The following is a 19,863-nucleotide window of genomic DNA, read 5'->3' as shown; positions in this document are numbered from 1 at the left end:
GTCTCTCCTAAAAATACAAAAATTAGCCGGGTGTGGTGGCGTGCACCTGTAGTCCCAGCTACTCAGGAGGCTGAAGCAGGAGAATCGCTTGAACCAGGGAGGCAGAGGTTGCAGTGAGCAGAGATCACGCCACAGTACTCCAACTGGCAACAGAGTGAGACTCCATCTCAAAAAAATAAAAAATAAAAAAAAAAGAAAATATGGACAGACAGCAGGACCCCCTTGGGACCAGCCATTCTTACAGTTCCTCCCCAAAGTCTTCCATCCACTGGACCCTCAGAACTGACCAGGTCCCTGCCAGCTGGATGTGGCTATAGGCTCTCTCCTGTCTCAGACAGCAGATCTTGAGATGGAGATAAGCTTGGGTTACACCCGGTGGGCCCTAAATGCAATGACATGCATCCTTATAAGAAGGAGATTTGACACAGAGGAGGGGAAAGCAATGTGACCAGAGGCAGAGACTGGAGACATGGCCACAAGCCATGGAGTGTCGGTGGCAACAGCAGGGGATGTGCCTCTCGTGGTCTTGGAGAAATTCTGGGCCCAGCCCACCTTAAGGTGTGTATTTATCTTCCACTATAAAAACTACAAACAGCCATTTATTTTCATGCAAAAGATTATAAAGAAGAACAAAAATGCCCGCAAATCTCACTCCACTGTTGATGGTTTAAAAAGTGACCACATACATGTGGTGAAAAGGTTAAAACAGTGCCAGAAAAGGCAGCACCTGAGCACCCAGGGTCCCGTGCGCCCTGCTCCCCTCGAAGGTCACTCTTAATGCAGCTGGTGCACGTTTCCAGAGCCCCGTTGGGCCTCTCCACAGGCACACCTCAGAGGTCCTGCAGCCATGGTTCCAGACCACTGCAATAGAGATAGGGCAATAAAGTGAGTCACACGAATTTCGTGGTTTCCCAGTGCATGTGGAAGTTATGTTTACAGGCTGGGCACCGTGGCTCCCACCTGTAATCCCAGCACTTTGGGAGGCCGAGGTGGGCAGATCTCTTGAGGTCAGGAGTTCGAGACCAGCCTGGCCAACATGGTGAAACCCCATCTCTACTAAAAATACAAAATAATTAGCCAGGCATGGTGGCTCATGCCTGTAATCCCAGCTACTGAGGAGGCTGAGGCAGCAGAATCGCTTGAACCCGGGAGATGGAGGTTGCAGTGAGCCAAGATCGCGCCATTGCACTCCAGCCTGGGCAACAGCGTGAGACTCCGTCTCAAAAAAAAAGTTATGTTTACACCATGCTGTAGCCTAAGTGTGCAGTAGCATTATGTCTAAAAACCAGTAAAACACTGCACGTACCTTCACTTACAAATACTTAGTTGCTAAAATATACTAACAATCACCTGAGCCTTCCGCGAGTTGTAATCTTTGTGCCGGCAGAGGGTCTCACCTCGATGCCGGTGGCCACTGCTGATGAGGTGGGGCTGCTGAAGGCTGGGGTGGTTGTGGCGATTACTTAAAATAAGGCAAGAAAGAGGTTTGCCGCATCGATTCACTCTTCCTTTCACGAAAGATTTCTCTGTGGCATGCGATGCTGTTGGATAGCATTTTACCCACAGTGGAACTGCTTTCAGCCTCGCAGTCAGTCCTCCCAGACACTGCCACTGCTTTACCAACTAAGTTTGTTTAACGTTCTGAACCCTTCTTGTCATTTCAACACTGTTCACAGCATCTTCACCTGGGGTAGATTCTGTCGACCAAAAAAACAACAAAACAAAAAACAGAAAAAATACCTCCAAACGTGTCCAATGTGCTTGGGAATTAGAAGAAAGGATTATAACCAGAGATGAACCAGGGTGGCCGGAGGGTGGGGCGCTCTCATCCAGAGATGAACCAGGGTGGCCGGAGGGTGGGGAGCTCTCATCCAGAGATGAACCAGGATGGCCGGAGGGTGGGGCGCTCTCATCCAGAGATGAACCAGGGTGGCGAGCTGCCCGTGTGCCGGAGGGGGAGGGGCAGGGAAGCTCTCCCGGGCTGAGGAGTTCACATAAGCTGCTTGGAAACAGAGTTCACTGGCTCTGGAGGCTGAAAACCAGAGTTGGCGTCCGTTCACTGGTGGAGATGCCGCTGCTGGGCCAGCGTTCCTCCTACAGCATCTCGTCTGGATTGCTGCAGTCCTGACAAGGAATTCCTTGTGGGGTGCGCCGCCATACCTGGCTAATTTTTTTTTTTTTTTAAAGGAGAGGCAGCGTTTTGCCATGTTTCCCAGGCTGATCTTGAACGCCTGGGCTCAGACGATCCACCTGCCTCAGCCTCCAAGGTGCAGCGAGCCGCGGCGCCTGGCCAGGGTGGCTGACGTGTTAACCAATGGGAAACCAAGTGTAGGATGTGTGGAAACTGGGCCCCCTGCTGGTAGGAATGGAACGATGCGGCCACCCGGGAAAGCAGTTTGTCATTTCTCAGAAAGTTCGGAAACGTGGGGTTACCCCGTAGCCCGGCCGTTCTACAGACCTTCAACCAACACGTGCACACAAATGTCACAGCAGCACCACTCATAGGAACCAAAAAGTGGACACAGCTGAAATGTCTATTAATGGATGAACGGAATATGATTTATCCATATGATCCTCCCATGAGGAGGAGCGGGCGCTGCCCCTTGCTACGACGAGGATGGGCCTCGGGGACGTCACGCTCAGCGGAGGGAGCCGGACAGGGAAGGCCGTGCAGCTTGCGATGTCCTTGGCAGGAAACGCCCAGGGCGGGGAAGTCCGTGGAGCCCCGTACACCCTGGCGGTGGCCAGGGCCTGGGGGACCAGGGAACCAGGAGTGCCTGCTGGACGTGGGGGGTAGTAGGGGGTTTCTTTGGGGGCGACGAAGAAGTGTGGAGTTAGATAGGGGCAGTGGTCACGCAGCACTGCGTGTGCAGGTGCCACTGAAGCGCACACTTTAAAATGGCTAAAATGGTGAACTTTAGGATGTATCTATTTCAGCACCACAAAACGAAACAAAGGCATAGAGAATGGAAATCCAGCCAGGCAAGGTTCAGTCTAACCCACAGGCTCATGCTCCGAGCCAGGCTGAGTCCCCGCCCTGGGAGGATGGAGGTTGGGGTCCCTGGCCCTACCCATACCCCCAGCGCCTCAGGTTGCCCAGGGCCCAACAGGGAGGGCAGGAAGGTTAACACCCAGGACAGGTGATAACCGCCAGGGGCCAGGCGAGAGTCATGGAAAGGAAAGAACGCAGCCTCCCTGTGAACTATCTGAGGGCCCTGAGTCAAGCCCTGACCGCTCCCCTCCTTCAGGTGCCACCGTCTGACACGCGGTCTTGCCTGTCTGTCCGGCAGGGGGTAAACAGGCTGTGGGGCTGATGCAGCACTGGGGCCCGGCCTGCTGGCCCAGAGTCCTGAGTGCCGGGCTGACAGCATGGGAGTCCCAGGTCCTCTCTGCCCCATTCCCTCCATGCCTGGCCCTCCTGGGCGCACCCCTCACCACTTGCCCCTTGACAACCGCCTCGTCTCTCCCTCCGCAGTCGGCCTGGAGATTCTACGCCACCAACCTCTCGCGCACAGACCTGCACTCCACGTGGCAGTACTACGAGCGCACGGTCACCGTGCCCATGTACAGGTACCGCCGCCGGGCACCTGCCACCACGCATCTGTTTCGTTTTTTGTTTTCCATTTGTTCTTAAAACCCCACTTTTTGTTGTTCATTATTTTGATTGTTTTTTTTCTTTAAAATGTATGTATTTTTCACAAAGGAGTTCTGTGTGTGGTTTATTTCGAGGCGTTGATTCTGCCCTTTGTGTTAGAGCTGCGGCTTTCTTTTCACTTTCATTTCCTCCCCCGTTGCTTTATCGTCCTGGCCATGGGTCATGCTGTGTTGTGTGCGTTGCAAGGACGCTCCCCAGGGAGCTTGACAGCTCTCCCCGGGCTGCTCTGGACCAGCAGCTCGAGGTGCCCAGGCTTCATGAGTGGAACCAGCACTGTGACCCCGTCCCCCAGCAAGGACCTAGGGCTCCTGCGTGGGGGGCAGGAAAGTAACCCCGGCTCACAGTGAGGCTTTCGGACCAGGAGACTCAAATTATCCTGGGGGTCCCAGGTGTCCCCCAACAGGACAGAGCACACAGACAACCTTGGAGCCCCTCGGGCAGCAGAGAAGGGGGCCTAAAAAGTGCCAGCTGAGGCAGTGCCAGCAGGTCCTGTGAGCCTGTGTGGTCGGAGGGCAGCTTTCCCGTGTTGTTTTTGTTTTACAAAAGGGCAGGTGGCAGCCAGTTGGGATTTTCGGTGCCTAGCTCTTGCTTAAATTAAGGTCTGAGATGAGGGGTTCCGAGGGGCTTTCTCCTGGTCCATGTGGGCCTGACCCCTCCAGTCCGTCTATGTGGGCACCACCCTGCCCGCCCGCCTGCCTGCCCTCTGCTCTGACGTGGGGAACTGAGCCTGGGGACTTCCCAGCTCAGGCGCCCTCCTCACCTGCTCCTAGGGGGTTTCTGTTCCCTGGGGCCTTCCCTGTGGGTGGAGGCTTCCCTGTGGGTGGAGCCTTCCCAGAGGGTGGAGCCTTCCCTGAGGGTGGGGCCTTCCCTGTGGGTGGAGCCTTCCCTGAGGGTGGGGCCTTCCCTGAGGGTGGAGCCTTCCTTCCTTGGGGGTGGGGCCTTCACAGGGTGGAGCCTTCCTTCCCTGAGGGTGGGCCTCCCTAGAGGTACCTCCCTTCCCTGGGGTGGGCCTTGCAGAGGATGGAGGCTTCCCTTCCCTGAGGGGTGGGGCCTCCCAGAGTGGCATTCCTCCCAGAGGTGAGCCCCTTCCTGGAGGGTGGGGCCTCTCCTGGTGGGGTGGGCCTCCCAGAGGCGGAGCCTCCTTCCCTGGGAGGTGGAGACTTCCCTGTGGGGTGGAGCCTTCCTGAGGGCAGGGCCTCCCGTGGGTGGGGCCTCCTGTGAGGTGAGCCCTCCTGGAGGTGGGCCTCCCTGCAAGTGTGAGCCCTCCTGAGGGTGGCCTCCCCGTGTGCTCCCTCCTGTGGGTAGAGCCTTCCCTGAGGGTGGAGCCTTCCTTCCCTGTGGGTGGGGCCTTCCCTGTGGGTGGGGCCTCCTGAGGGTGAGCTTCATCCCCAGGTGGGGCTCTCCTGGTGGGTGGGCCTCCTGGAGGGTGGAGCCCTCCCTGTGTGTGGAGCCTCCTGAGCCTGAGCCCTCCCCGTGGGTGGGGCCTCCTGAGGGGTGGAGTCATCCCTGTGGGGTGGGCCTCCTGAGGGTGCATGCCTCCTGTGGGTGGAGCCTCCCTGGGGTGGGACTCCTGAGGGGTGGAGCCTGTGGGGTGGACTCTTTAAGGGTGGCATTCTGTGGGTGGAGCCTTTCCTGAGAGTGGAGCTTCCTGTGGGTGGGGTCTTCTGGAGGGTGGTGCTTCTGTGGGTGAGCCTGAGAGCAGAGCCCCTGAGGGGTGGAAGATGGATGGGACTCTAGGTCAAAGTGGGGCCTCCAGGACTTTCTCTTGAGGATCCTGAGTTGGCAAGGGGTGAGTAGACCCCAAGTGGGCCATCCCTCAGCTCGCTACCTGCCTTTCAGGTGCTTCACTGGGGAGATGCCAGAGCCCCCGTAGTCTTTGATGTTTGCAGTTGCCCTCCAGGGTCTGCCCCGACCCCTCCCTCAGCACCATCCCCCCTGCACCTCCTGGAAGCCCGACCTTAGGAGCCTGGCCCTGCCCGTCTTTCCTGGGAATGTTGGCCATGCCCCTGTTTCTGCAAAGCGGCCTCTCTCAGCCCAGGGCGGGGACAGAAGCAGCCCTTGTGCTAATTTTCTTTGTTCTATTGTTTCCCCTACTTTCCTCGACTATTTGTTTCATTTTCTTTTTCTTATCCCGTTCTTTTTGAAATTTTCCGTTCTTTTCCCTTTGTGTGTGTGGAAACACTTGAAAGTTCGCAAACTCAAACCTACGGGGCCTCCAGGTAGGAAATGCATGGACAGAAGCCCTGTGTGTGTGTGTGGTACTCATTCTGTGTCTGGAACTGTGACCAGGCAAGCCCCCGGAGCCCCACAGCCCACCCAGTCTGTAGAGTGACCACTGTCCCCGCCCACCAAGCATCCCTGCACCCCTGCCCTGCGTGGCCCCATGCTGGGCGGCCCGATCACCCTGGGCCCTCCCCTGCCTGGAGCCCACATGCCAACCCTGCCCTCCCTGGAGCCCATGTGTCAACCCTGCCCTCCCCAGGCCCATCCACCCTTCTCACCATGTCCCTGCCCCCAGCCGCTGCTTCCTGTTGCCGGCCCGCCTGTGTCCCCTGTGGTCTTGTCCTGTCCTGCTTCCGGCCTGGCTCCCCTCGTGCCTCCATCCCCACCCCACGGGCCCCATCTGTGAGCAGAGCAGGAATGGTGGATGGGGGGCTTCCCCCACCCTGGCACTGGGCACCCGTCTGGGGCCAAAGGTGCTCCCAGGCCAGGACCCCCAGGCCGGCCATGGTCCTTGTCCCACCGTGGCTCACAGGGTGGCCTCTGCGGGCAGCTCACCTCAGGGGTCTGCTTCAGGGTCTTCTGCCCTGGACTCAAGTTTCTCCTGAGTCTTGCCCTGGTGTCACAGGGGAACCCCAAGGCTCTGGGCCGTCCCACCCCTGTGCGTTCCCCACTGCTGAGAGCGGGAAACAGGGCTGTTTGTTCAGACTGGAGGGCAGTGAGCCGCTATGGGAAGCCTCACCCCCATACAGCACGAAGGGCCTCTCCCTGTCGGGTGGGCAAGCTTGTGCTCTGTGACGGCACAGCCCTGCAGAGCCTGGGGCCAGCCGCTCCCCACATAAACTGGGAGGGCTTCCTGCACAGAAGCCCTTGATGACTCCTCCAGGGGCCAGTCACCCATCCTGGAGGACAGACCTGGCCACCCTTCCTGGGAACTGTTAGAATGTTGACCCTCCATTCCCAGAAGGGAAGTGGGTGCGATGCTGGGCAGTGGTGGGTCCCCGGCACCTCTGCCCCCAACATGCTCAGCCATAAGACATCTCCAATGTCTGCAGAGGCCCTGACGCCCCTGGGGCCAGGTGGCTGGCGCTGAAGCCGGTTGCCCCCTCCCCAGCCTCTGCTCTCTCCCAGGGCCGCCCCCTCCCCTTGTTGCGCCCTCGTTCCACAGCCCTGTCCTGCCCTGGCCATGCTGCCCACCTGTCTGCCCTGGCGCTGCTGCTTTGTGTGTTCGAGGCATGGCCTCCTGTGTGGCTCTGAGGGCTGACGTGTGTGTCTCTCATCTGGGCCTGTGTGCGTGTGGGTCGCGCCAAGGAGAGGTGGGGAGCCACCTGTGGCCCCCGGACAGACTCCAGCCAACCTGGGCTCTGCTGTGCCCACAACACCAGCTCACCAGTCGCCTGGGTTCCTGCTCTGACCTGGACAGCGGACTGCCCTCTGGAGGGAGGGGGCTCACAGGAGCCCCACTCCTGCCAGCATTTTGGGGGGCACCTCTGGGGCTGCAGAGGGAACAAAGAGGCCGTGGACGGGATGGTGGGGCCTAGGAGCAGAGGCTGAGGAGGCGGAGGGGTGGGTCAGGGAGCCGGGTGGGGCAGAGGCTCCCGAGGAGGGCATCTCTTGCTGAAGCTAGCTGGAATACTCTGAGGGCACGGGCGGTGAGGAGCAGGCGGAGTGAGGTGGGGGGGAGTGGTGGGGGGGTGAAGAGGGGGACGTCCCACCCAGACATGGGGAGGCGCCTGCACGCCCACCTGGGGGGCTTCAGGGGACCCGGACCTGGTCCTGCTGGTGGCTGTGGGCGGCAGGGCAGGAAGATGGGGGTGGGTATGACCAGGACTGGGAAGGGGGCTCGGAGCAGAGCTGGGCATCTGGGCCTGATGAGCCTGGGCTCATCCTATAGACTCCAGAATGAGGTTCCCTTTGCCAAGCAAAATCCTTTTCTGTGTCCCCACCTCCCAACTCCTCCAGCTTTGGCAGAGAAAGTGACTGTGTAGAGAGAGGCCGGGGCCCTAAATATATTCGGGTGCTGTCCTTCTGGGATGTTCAGGGATTAGAAGGGGGGCAGGGAGTAGGGCCTCCCCCGACCTGCGCGCCCTCCTCCACCTGCTCCAGGCTGCAGGGTTGGGGCTGCATGGGTGGCCTGTTCCCTCCTCCCTCCTCTCTGCTGTCCCTGCTGGTTGACAAGGCCCCAGGCACAGCCAGAGAACGAAGGTGGCTCCTGGGACTGCCCAGGAGAGGTGGGCCTGAGCCCAGGACCCAGTGGGCAGCTGCCTGAAAGCCTGACCACATCACACGCTGCCGGGTGTCTGGCACCGCAGGCGTCGGCCGGTGGAGCTGTGCAAGCTGAGGGAGGTGTCCCAGGACTCGGGCGGGTGAGACGCTCACTCCCCTCTCCTCCTCTCCCCCAGACTCATCCCCCCGTTGAATCAGCTGGAGCTGCTGAGGAACCTCAAGAGTAAATCTGGACTTGCTTTCAGGTCAGCCAGGGAGCTCCCGGTGGGGCGGGTGGGCGTTTCAGTCCTCTGGGGGCCCCGGCTGCCCACAGAAGACTCGCCCTGGACAGTGCCCCGGGGACCCCAGGGAGCTGGGATGCACAGGGATGCTGGACTTGGTGATGGTGGTGCTTTCTCTTTCCGTGTCTGCTGACCTGGTCTGGACTCCCATCCCCAGGCGGGCAGCTGGTCTGGGGGACGGGCAGAGAGGGAGGGGCGAAGGTTGACGTGGGACCCAGGTGTGTGGGTCGTATGACACAAAGTGTCCCGGCCCTGCGGACCCCTGGCCCTGCATCCTCCCGTGTGCCTGGTGGTGACTCAGGCACCGGCGGCACCTGCTGCCTCTCCTTCCGGCCCAAAGCCCACGGCTGTCAGAGTGCCGGGCGCCGAGGTAGGTTGCAGAAGGGCCTGCTGAGCGGGAGACGTGGACCACGCATTCACCTGCCAGGCCTGCCCAGGCCCAGGGCCGTGCCCAAGCAGTTCCGTGTCGGAAAGCCCTTGGTGGGGCAGGAGCTTCTGGTGGGTTGGATGCTGGTCTCTGCCTCCTGGAGACACCTTTCTGTCCTGGAACCTGTCAGGACGATCTCAGATCATCCTGGATTTTCCGGGCGGGCCGAGTCCAGCGATGAGTGTTCTTACAAGGAGAGGGAGATGGGGAAACACATGGAGGAGACAGCCAACTAGCATGGAGAGGGACTGAAGCGATGTGGCCACCAGCCGAGGGCTGCCTGGAGCCACAGAAGCTGGAAGAGGCAGAAAGGAGCGTTCCCTGGAGCTGCCGGAGGGAGCAGGCCCCGCCCGCCCCGACCGTCCGCCTGCCCCGCCCGCCCCGACCGTCCGCCTGCCCCGCCCGCCCCGCCCGTCCGCCCGCCCCGCCCGCCTGCCCACCTGCCCGCCTACCGCTTGGTTTTGGACTCTGGCCTCTGGGACGGTGAAAGAACAAAAGTCTGTTGTACACTCCAGCGGCACTTAGTTACAGGAGCTGTAGCACGTGAATCCAGACTTTAATCCCGGGAGCCGCGTGCTGCTGTGCTAAACACCTACAAGTGTGGGCGCGACTTCAGAACTGTGTGATGCGGGGGCTTGTTTCCTGGAATCACAGGTCCACGCGTGGAGGACTTCAGCCCCAGCATGCTTCACACCCAGAGTCACACACACCTGATTTAAATGATTCTGATGACTTTATTATTTTATTTATTATTTTTGTTTGAGATGGAGTCTCACTCTGTCACCCAGGCTGGAGTGCGGTGGTGCGATCTCGGCTCACTGCAACCTCTGCCTCCCAGGTTCAAGCGATTCTCCTGCCTCAGCCTCCTGAGTAGCTGGGATTACAGATACCTGCTACCACGCCCGGCTAATTTTTGTTATTTTTGGTAGAGATGGGGTTTCACCATGTTGGTTGGCCAGGCCGGTCTCAAGTTCCTGACCTCAAGGGCTCTGCCTGTCTCGGCCTCCCAAAGTGCTGGGATTAAAGGCGGGAGCCACCGTGCCCGGCCTCTGATGACTTTAGATGATGAAATTTGGGACTTTTTGAACTGATGGGATTTAGATGAGATTTTGGACATATTTTGAGGTGCAGGCTGGAAGAAACTGAGGTGTCCTGAAGAGATGGTGGGGCTCAGGAGGAAGTGGGGATGCAGCTATTGGAAGCTGGAGGGAAGGCTGTCCTTGTGTTGTTGGTGGCAGAGAATCCGCCAGGCTGTGCACTGCTGTCGGGCAGAGGCAGAATTTTTAAGTGATGAACTGGGATATTGAGCCAAGAAGATTTCCAAGCAAAGTGTGGAAGGTGCAGCCTAATTTATTTCTGCTGCTCATAGTAAAGTGAGAGAGGAAAGAGGGAGATTTGGAATGGCACCTGGCCGATCCGCCAAAAGACTATAAAAAAGAAAAAAAAGAAGAAGAAAGCATTCAGGGCAGAACTGCTGTAAGAAACCAGAGCGGGAGGGTTTGGGAGGTGCTCAGCCTGTCCAGCTTGCAAGGTCTTTTTTTTTTTTGAGACTGAGTCTGGCTCTGTAAGCCCAGGCTGGTGCGGTGGCGGGTCTCAGCTCACTGCAAGCTCCGCCTCCCGGGTTCCCGCCATTCTCCTGCCTCAGCCCCTCCCGGTAGCTGGGACCACAGGCGCCCGCCGCCCGCCCGGCTAGTTTTTGTATTTTTACCCATTAGAAGGGGTTACGTGTTTAGCCAGGACCGTCTCGATCTCCTGACCTCCGTGATCCATGCGTCTTCGGCCTCCCAAAGTGCTGGGATTACAGGCTTGAGCCACCGCGCCCGGCCGCAAAGGGTCTTAAATTAGGAGATTCACTGTTGGCAAAGCCTGCTTTGGCGAGAAGCCCACAGGTGTGGCCAGACAGCCTCATAAGGTGCCAGGTGTGCGGCCGCAGCCTCCAGCGTCTCCACAGAGGCGTGAAGATGGAGCTATCCGGGAAGGACGTGCAGGGCGGCCTCTTGTCTAACGGCATCGCGCCCTGTGACATATTCAGGAGGCCCTGGAGGTTTTGGGGAGTTTCATACCAGCATAAACTAGATGGGCGGAGACAGCGTCAGACGAAGGTAAGAAGGCATCGAACTTCCAGGAGTCTGCAGGCAGGAAACAGGCCGGTGGCGTCCTCAGCTGTGAACACAAGCTGCCCTTCAGGAAACGGAGAGCGACGCCAAGGCTCCCGCAGAGGCCGGCGGGGCCGAGAGCCCCCAAGGAGCGTCCCCAGAGCTGTGCCACGTGCAGTTTGCCCACTGTGGTGGCCGGCGGCCCCTCCTGTCATTCTCCCTTTCTGAGTGGGAAGGGCGGTCCTGCCGTTGATGTGGTTTTTTTTTTTTTTTTGAGACAGAGTCTCGCTCTATCGCCCAGGCTGGAGTGCAGTGGCCGGATCTCAGCTCACTGCAAGCTCTGCCTCCTGGGCTCACGCCATTCTCCTGCCTCAGCCTCCCAAGTAGCTGGGACTACAGGCGCCGCCACCTCGCCCGGCTAGTTTTTTGTATTTTTTAGTAGAGACGGGGTTTCACCGTGTTAGCCAGGATGGTCTCAATCTCCCCACCTCGTGATCCGCCCATCTCGGCCTCCCAAAGTGCTGGGATTACAGGCGTGAGCCACCGCGCCCGGCCTCTGCCGTTGATGTTTTAAGCAGATGACTTGTTTTGTAGATTCACAGGTGCGTGCATGGAGGACTTTAGCCCCAGGTTGGTGCACACCCACAGTCTCACACACACCTGATTTAAGTGATTGCCATGACTTTAGATGATGGGATTTGGGACTTTTTGAATGGATGGGATTTCTTTTTCTGTTTTTTTTTTCTCCGAGACGGAGTCTCCCTGTGTCACTCAGGCTGGAGTGCAATGGCACGATCACGGCTCACTGCAACTTCTGCCTCCTGGGTTCAAGTGATTCTCCTCCCTCAACCTCCCGAGTCCCTGGGATTACAGACGCCCACCACCACACCCAGCTAAGTTTTGTATTTTTAGTAGAGACAGGGTTTCACCATATTGATCAGGCTGGTCTCGAACTCCTGACCTCAGGTGATCTGCCTGTCTCGGCCTCCCAAAGTGCTGGGATTGCAGGCGTGAGCCACCACGCCCGGCCAACAAATGGGAGTTCGATGAGGTTTTGGACACAGATTCCGTGCTGCAGAGGGTGGAGACTTTGGGGGATCTTGGGAGGGGTGAGTGTATTCTGGACATAAGACGGCCATGAATTTTGGGGGGTTGGGGGAATGCAGTGGGTTGAATGCTGGTCTCCAAAATGTCCCAGAATGTGCAAATGTGACCTTATCTGGGAAGAGGGTCCTTGCAGCTATAACTGAGTTTGGGATCTTGAGATGAGATCACCCTGGATCATCCCAATGGGCCCTATCCCGGTGACAGCTGTCCTTACAGAGGTAGAGGAGGGGAAGACACAGAGACATGGAGAGTGCCATGGAGAGACAGAGGCAGAGATGGAGTGGTGCAGCCACAAGCCAAGGACACCTGGGCCACCGGGAGCTGCAGGAGGCGATGAGGGACCCTCCCCGAGAGCACGGCAACACGGTCCCTGCCACATGAAGTATTTGGAAGTACACCAAAGAACCTGCTTGTAACACGGCGTACCAGCCGGGGCACCAGCCCAGGTGTTCGGACGAGATTGCTGGGGCCTCCCCATGGATGAGCCGAATCACAATCCACCGATCTCTACTCAATCTGCAATGCCTTTACCAGCAGAAACAGCCCCAAGTGAGACGCCGGAAGGCCCAGACAGCTTTGCCTGCAGGGCGAGGCTGGGACAGTTGGTTGGTGGCACAAACCCTGGGCTCACTGACTGTGGCGCAATGGAGCCACCCCTGGAGAGTCGTGCGGAAGAGAATCATTCCATTGGGATAAGCGTGGGAAAAAGAGTCGGAGCAGCTCAGTCTGTCTCGAAAATTGATTGTAAACTGAACTCCCTTGCGGAGCTTTCTTCAGCAAACATGTCCTTTTTGGAACTTTATTAATATTGGTGTGGTTCTGGTTAAAATGAGTGTCCGTGAATGTGGGGGGGTAGTGACCCCCAGGTCAGAAGAGCAGAAGCCTCCGGCGGAGTCCCTCTTTCCTCTCAGAGCTGCTGCCATGGGCCCTGGGGTGCCCGTTCCTGGGGCCGTGGGCTCTCTGGGGTGGGTGAGCCAGCTCCACCCCTGCCCATCCTTCTCTGAGAGCCCCCTCCCCTGCAGCCCCTGGCCCATGGGACTGTGGGGGGCTGGGCTGGTTAGGGGACCCTCAAGGGTGCTGAGCGGGCGGCCACTAACTCTCTATTGCTTCTGTTTGAAGGAAGGAGCCCCCACCGGAGCCGTCTCCAAGGTCAGTGCCCCTCGCCGCTGCCCTGGTGTCTGCCGTGTACACAACCGTCTGGTCTCTCTCCCACACGTTGGCACAACCTGTTGTGGAGACATGAGGGCCTTGTGTGTGCTTCCGTGTGTGACCGTGTGACTGTGTCCAGACCCCCGCCTGGCGGTGATGTGGGCCCTTAAATCACTTTTCCTGCTCACCCCTCCCCAGTGATTCGGTTTTACTTTGCAGCACTGTGGATCCGGGCAGCTGGGTGGCTTCTCGGGGGGATCCCCCACCCCGCCCACAAGTCTGGCCCCAGGGCTCTCGGAGGCAGGGGTTTCTGTTAGCGCACTCCCTCCAGCTGCAGGCACACAGCCTGAGCTCACAGCTGGCCTGAGTCGGGCCGGCCGGGGTGGAAGCTCCGAGTGGGCCTCTGGCCTTCCCTCCCGCTGTTCTGGATCGGGAGTATCTGGAGCACATGGCACAGACCAGGGGCTCCCTGTCCTCCGGGGAGGGTGGGACATCCTCTCTGCCTCACGCCCCTGGGTGGAGATTCTGGCCAGCCTCCTCTCCCTGTTTGCCAAGGTCAAGGTGGGCCAAGGGTGCAGGTGCTCAGCCTGGTTCCCTCTCCCGGGCCCCTGAGGTTCTGCGGGTCAGGCAGATTGGAGACAGGACTCGTGTAAGGGGTGAAGGATGGAGACAGAGAAAATCAAGATCATTTCACAAGTTAATTCTATGTCTGCCGAGCCCCAGCCCCCCATGCGTCACCCTGAGGAGGTCCCAGGTTTCTCTTGGCCCCATCCACATGTTGCAGAGTAAATCTGGCCCCTCGGACCGGGAGTCTGAGATGGATGCCTGGCTGCTTCGCGCCCGTGCCCTCCTGGACAGGGTGACAGCTGGCGAGACACTGGGGGCTTGGGTGTGGGGAGATGGAGTGGGGCTGAGTCCTGGACAGGGTGACAGCTGGTGAGACACTGGGGGGCTTGGGTGTGGGGAGATGGAGTGGGGCTGAGTCCTGGACAGGGTGACAGCTGGCGAGACACTGGGGGGCTTGGGTGTGGGGAGATGGAGTGGGGCTGAGTTCTGTTTTTCCAGCCACCTCACATCCCACAGAAGGGGGGTCACGGTCAGTGCCTTGAGCTGGAAAACCGGGCAATGCTTCCGGCCCAAACCAACCAAGAGAACAACTAGGGGCCCATTCGTCCTCTCAGAGGCTAAGAAAACGGACGAGGGCCCAGAAAGAGTTGGACGGGCAGCACGGCCTCTGCTGGTGCCCCCCCACTGCTGCCACTGCCGGGGCCGCGTCGTTCTCCTGTCACTGCCTCCCCCGCCCCTGCTGTTGGCCCTGAGGCTGGGAGTGGTTGTGGGGATGGACACTGTGCCCCCCACAATGGGCACCCTCGCCTGTGATTTGGGCGGAACCTCGGTGCTGTCCCAGGTGGACAAGAGGCTTCCGCGCAGCCGGGCCCCATGCCCTTGCTGAGAGCGACGCCGGAAATGCCCCGTGCCTCAGGGCCCTCGTGCTCGACACCCCCCGCCCGGCCGCTCCACGTTCTCGTCTCAGCCTCTCTCTTTCTCTCTCTCCCTCCCGCCCTCCACCCCACCCATCTGGACACCCGCTGCCCCCAAGCGCTTTAATCCCTGTTACTGCCCTTCTTGGGTCCCTCTCTCGTCTGCCCTCTTTGGGGATGAGGTGCTGGCCCTGAAAGCGAACTCCAGGTGAGGACACGCGGGAGCCTCCGGGCTCTCCGGTAAGCTCTGTGGCTCCCCACCCCTCCCCCGTCTCTTCCCCATGTGTCCGGGGGTCCTTGCCTGCCTGTGCCTCCCATGCCCTCCCCCATGGGCGAGCGCCCACCCGCCCTGGCCCTCCTCCTGGGACGCCTGTGGTGAGGGACGTGGGGCTGCTGGGTCTGGGGCTTCCAGAAGGTGCTGGGGTGCAGTGGGAGGGAGGAGCGGTCTCTGCCCTTGAAGGCCCTCCCTGCCTGTCCTGGGGTGCTCACCTGCCAGGTAATGGGGTGGCGTCTCTGTTCCCTGGCCTGGGGCCGCCGCAGCCTGTCCAGTGCAGGGCTGTGCTTAGGAAGTTGTTCCGCAATCATTACCTGCCACGTCCCTGGGCTGCTGGGTGAGGGGCCTGCTCTGTGAAGCCTGAGGGAGAGCTCGGCTCCTGGTGCCCCTCTGCTGCCCGACCTGGGCTCTGTGAGTCCAGTGGGACCCGTGCCTCTGCCTGCCCTTTGGAGGTGGAGCCCGCACCCCACATGGCAGGACCCCGCTGGTGTCAGCTGGTCTTGGCAGGTGGATGGTGTGGACACAGGGACCCTCACTCACTGCTGAGACCCTCACCCCCATCCTAGCTCGGAACACAGGCACGTGGTGGCAAGCGACCCGGCTGGCGGGGGCTCGGTTCCCGTAGGGACCACTGGGGCTGTGCTGGAGTCAGAGAAGGCATCTGCGTTGGGGTCGGGTGGGGAGCCAGGCAGGCTGGGGCTTGGGCTGCCCGGGGCAGGGGTCCCAGGGGGGTCTCTGTGGCCAGGTGGGGGGCTCAGGCTGTGCTGCCCCGGGGGGTCCTGGGGGGGTCTCTGTGGCCACGGCGGCTCTGACTTGTGCTGTCTTGTCGCATCCTGCATCTCACTGCCTCCTGCCCCCGTGCTTAGAGGAGCCCCCAACAGCAGCTGCCCCCTTGTGCCTGTGTGGGCTCCCTCATGCCTGTGTGGGCCCCCTCGTGCCTGTGTGGGCTCCCTCGTGCCTGTGTGGGCTCCCTCGTGCCTGTGGGCTCCTCCTCCTCTTCTCAAGCACAAGTGTCCGCGTGTTTTTGGTGCCTGTCTGTCCTGTCGGGTCTTGGTCAGCATCTGTGGGTCTCGGGCTCGCCTGCCTGTCCGGCCTCGGGTCACGGCGCCTTCTCACACAGTGTGGAGCTCCCTGTGGCTGATGGGGCAGGAAGGAAGCCCAGTGCCAGCTGCAGACCCCAGGGTGAGGTGCAGCTGCACGGGCCCCCCACAAAAATTTGGGGGTCTTGGGGGGCTGTGGCTGCAGCACCTCCCCACCAGCTCTCCCTGGCTCTCAGACCACGTTGCCCCATACAGGAGCTGCCAGCCACGGGTGGCTGTTAAAATAACGTGCATTAAAATGGGCACGATTAGAGATTCACTCTTGAGTCTCAGGTGCCTGGTGGCGACAGCCAGGGCTTCAGTGTGGCGACAGGACGATTCCATCGCAGAATTGGGCGGCAGGGGCAGCCTGGGAAGGGCCTCTTGGTCAAGGCGATCGTGATGGGGTCAAAACAGGAGACCTTGGGAGGTTTGGGGAAGCGGGACTCTGCCTCCTTCATGCTCCTTCCCCGGGGTGGCGAAGGTCTCCTGGGGCCCTCCAGGCAGGGGCTCTGTGCTTGGGCCTGGGCACCCTGGTGGTGCTGGTGGGAGTCTAAGGTCTTTGCCTGCCAGGAAGGCTTGGGTGTCATCGTGGCTGCGGTGGCCACGGTGGAGAGACTCTGTGAGCAGTCAGAACCTCGGGCCCCGTCCCGCCCTCGCGTTCGTGGTTAACCAGCAAACAGAGTCGGCCTTTTGCTATATCCCTTAGTGCCTGGGGACCCCAAAGCTGCTTGTGACCTAAAGAGCGGGACCGGCACGGGGGCTGGGGTGGAAGTTGGTCACCCGTCCTTGGGGTCTTGCAGGCCGGTGGGGCTCGCGGAAGGGTCCAGAGCCCTCAGCTACCCGGGTGGCCGAGTGCTGCCATGACTGGAGCTAGCCGTGTCCGTGACGCCGCGTGGAGAGCTGCCAGCGGGTTTATGCAGGGACGTTGGTGTCTAGACACGCGTGTGCAAGAAGGCAGGAGGCGGGACACTTTCTTCCCAGAGCCTGTGTGTTCTGAGTGGAAGCCGTCGTCACGCTGGGGTTCCTGGGGCGCCTAGTTTGAGAAGTGCTGTCTCAGGAAGCAGCGGCGAAGCGGGTGGGGGTGGCTGGAGCGGGGAAAAGGAAGGTTCTTGTCGTTCTTGGTGATTTGCTTTCATTTTCTGCTTAATCATTTGCATACTGTGATGCAGAGATAAATCGCCAGGGCTTTTGGGGAGATTCTTGGGAAAGCGTGCCAAGTTTTCTGAGCCTTTTCTAAGGAATGCCCAGCGGGGGCTGCCCCGGTGAAGGGCTTTGCACTGAGGGGATCCACTGAGCCCCGACGTGACTATCCTCAGGGGAGCCCTCGAACCCCCGGGTAGCCACGCCTGCAGCGGCAGCCACACCTCCTGGGTAACCCGAGACCCACCTCCAGCTGGGGGCCTGGCTGGCGTGGCCAAACGTCGCTGATTGGTTTGCGAAGCAGGACAGCTGCACGTTTTTCTCCCTAAAACGTGCTTCCGGCCCGGCGCGGTGGCTCAAGCCTGTAATCCCAGCACTTTGGGAGGCTGAGATGGGCGGATCACGAGGTCAGGAGATCGAGACCATCCTGGCTAACACGGTGAAACCCCGTCTCTACTAAAAATACAAAAAACTAGCCGGGCGAGGTGGCGGGCGCCTGTAGTCCCAGCTACTCGGGAGGCTGAGGCAGGAGAATGGCGTGAACCCAGGAAGCGGAGCTCGCAGTGAGCTGAGATCCGGCCACTGCACTCCAGCCTGGGCGACAGAGCCAGACTCCGTCTCAAAAAAAAGAAAAAAAAAAAAAAAAAATGTGCTTCCACCCACACCCTTTCCTGGGATCACGTCTATCCCGAGCGGGGCTTCTGCGGCGTCTGAGGCCACATGTATTATTGTTTTGTTGGCATGAATACTGCAAAAAATAATACATCTTTTAAGACATGAACCCAAACTGTGGCTTTGGAAGGAAAAGGTATTTTTGGAGGAAAAAAACCCACAAAAACCAGGGATTTTTTTTTCCTTCAGAAGTAGGGAAGTGTTTTCTTCTCCAGATGGTGGAGACGATGGTGCACCTTCCTCGCTGACCTTGCTTGGGCGCAAGCTCTGCTGCTGGGGACTGCACACAACACCCTGGGTGGTGGCGGTGCCTCAGTTTCCCTGCTCCCGGCCGTGTGCTGTTGCCAGCGCCCAGGACTAACTGTGCTCTCCTCATTTCCAGTAAAGGCAGCCCGTGCAGAGGGCCCCTGTGTGGATGCTGCCCCGGACGCTCTAGGTACCGCGGAACGCGCCGCACGGACTGACCGCTGCTGCACGGCTCCTCTGCCCCTCCCTGCTTACTAGAGGTTCTGGAGGAGCCAGGGGGAGGCTGGCGCCCCAACCCCAATTCTGACCCACCACCCTCGCGGTGCGGGCTCAGCTCCTTCTATTCCAGCCGACAGCTGCCTGCAGGGCGGAGCTGGGCGAAGGTGGTTCTTCTTGCTCCCCACGCCTGGCGATGTCCTGCACGCAGCTGGAGGGGCCAGCCAGGGGCTCTGAACCCAGCAAGGCGTCCGTGCCTCCTGGGGTCCCCGACTGCTCTTCAGGGAGCGTTCCCCTGGGGCTGTCACTCTAGCACCTCTGCTGCACACCTGAGGACGACTGAGCCTTCCTGGCTGCCTCGCCCGCGGGAGGCAGCTCCGTCTGCGTGTGCCGGGCTCCTCAGGGTCCTGATGCATCAGAAGCCCCAGAAAGCCAGAGGCCCGCGGCTCCCTCTCCCAACAACAGGCCTGGTTTAGGGCAGGTGGAAACAGGACGGGGGAGGAGCCGCCCCCTTTGCACCGTGGGCTCCTGGCCTGCACTGTGACCCGCACCTCCCCTGTCCCTGCGTCCCCTGTCTGCTGTGGGGTGTGTGCAGGCCTGCACTGGGGGCCCCTCCCTCCTGGCCGGCACAGCCCAGCAAGGTGGAGGCGGCTGTGTCGTGCTCATGTGGGGCCTCCTTGGCGCGTGCATGCCGCCCGTGGTGCTGGCCTCGGAGGGTTGGTGGGGCTGCATGCTGCCTACCTGTATCCGTGCATGCTCCAGACCCTGCTCCACGGGGGACCCGCAGCCCCCACCTCCCCCGGCCACCCTCTCCCTGCGACTTTGCTCTGCTGCTTGTGTGCTTTGGAGTCGGTGCTTGCGGGCAGACTGTTGGCAGCCCCAGAGAGGGAGACGGGCATGTGGGCTGCCCGGGGCACGGCCTGCTGGGGTTCTAGCAGATGTCCTGCCTGTCCAGAGCTTCCATCCAGGGTGCTTCTGGCCGCATGCTGGTCCCTCAGGGCAGGGGCTGAGGTCAGGCTGCTTGGGGACCAGAGGGTTTGGAAGTGGGGGTGGGAGCCCAGGCCAGAGACGACCCGTGGCAGGTCCTGTCCTGCTGCAAGCAGCCCCCACGGGAAGCCCCTTCATCCTCACACTCCCTGGGCATCATTGGTCCGGACACCAGCTGGGCGGGGCTCTGGATGCTCCTCAGCCCCCTGTTTCCTGCAGGCACCGCACATCTGAATTTCCCCACGGGGAGAAGGGGTGGCAGGCAGGGTGGGGGTGGCACTCTCTCCCAGGTGCTTCTTGAGCCTGCCCCAGCCCCGTAAGCGCCAAGCGTAGGTGCCACGGACGCCCCTCACACGCAGAGGGCAGCTCTGGCCGAGGGCTCCTCCCAGGCGGGCGTCGGCAGCTTTTCGCGTGTGCTTGTTCCTGGCTTGTGCGCTGAGGGAGGTTCCCGTGAGGCCATGTGCGCTCCTGGCAGCTGAGCAGGCTGGCCGGGTCGGGTGTCTGCAGCATGCAGCCTCACCGGCTGTGCTTGGAGGGTGCAGAGTTTGGGTCATGGTGGAGGTCCAGGGGAGGGAAAGACATGTCCAGGCCCCACCAGCCTCCT

General features: G+C 60.4%; 1 protein-coding gene across 12 annotated transcripts in view; it reads left to right on the top strand.

Annotated features, from left to right (window-relative positions):
• KCNQ2 (potassium voltage-gated channel subfamily Q member 2) overlaps positions 1-19,863 on the top strand; it is a 67,591-nt gene that overhangs the window by 36,121 nt on the left and 11,607 nt on the right. For 5 of the 12 annotated variants that reach the window (XM_021921784.2, XM_021921789.2, XM_009215783.3 and 2 more), the window contains 5 exons: positions 3,476-3,570; positions 5,845-5,874; positions 8,278-8,346; positions 13,132-13,161; positions 18,193-18,246. In XM_021921784.2, the coding sequence (XP_021777476.2) occupies positions 3,476-3,570; positions 5,845-5,874; positions 8,278-8,346; positions 13,132-13,161; positions 18,193-18,246 (278 nt within the window). The remainder of the gene's footprint in view (positions 1-3,475; positions 3,571-5,844; positions 5,875-8,277; positions 8,347-13,131; positions 13,162-18,192; positions 18,247-19,863) is intronic. The other 7 variants (XM_021921793.2, XM_021921788.2, XM_021921791.2 and 4 more) reach the window with 3 other exon arrangements.

This window comes from Papio anubis, chromosome 16 (assembly GCF_008728515.1).
Source record: "Papio anubis isolate 15944 chromosome 16, Panubis1.0, whole genome shotgun sequence".
NCBI classification, from domain to species: domain Eukaryota; kingdom Metazoa; phylum Chordata; class Mammalia; order Primates; family Cercopithecidae; genus Papio; species Papio anubis.
Note: the sequence above shows the minus strand (reverse complement) of the source record. Positions and strands in the feature narration are given on the sequence as shown.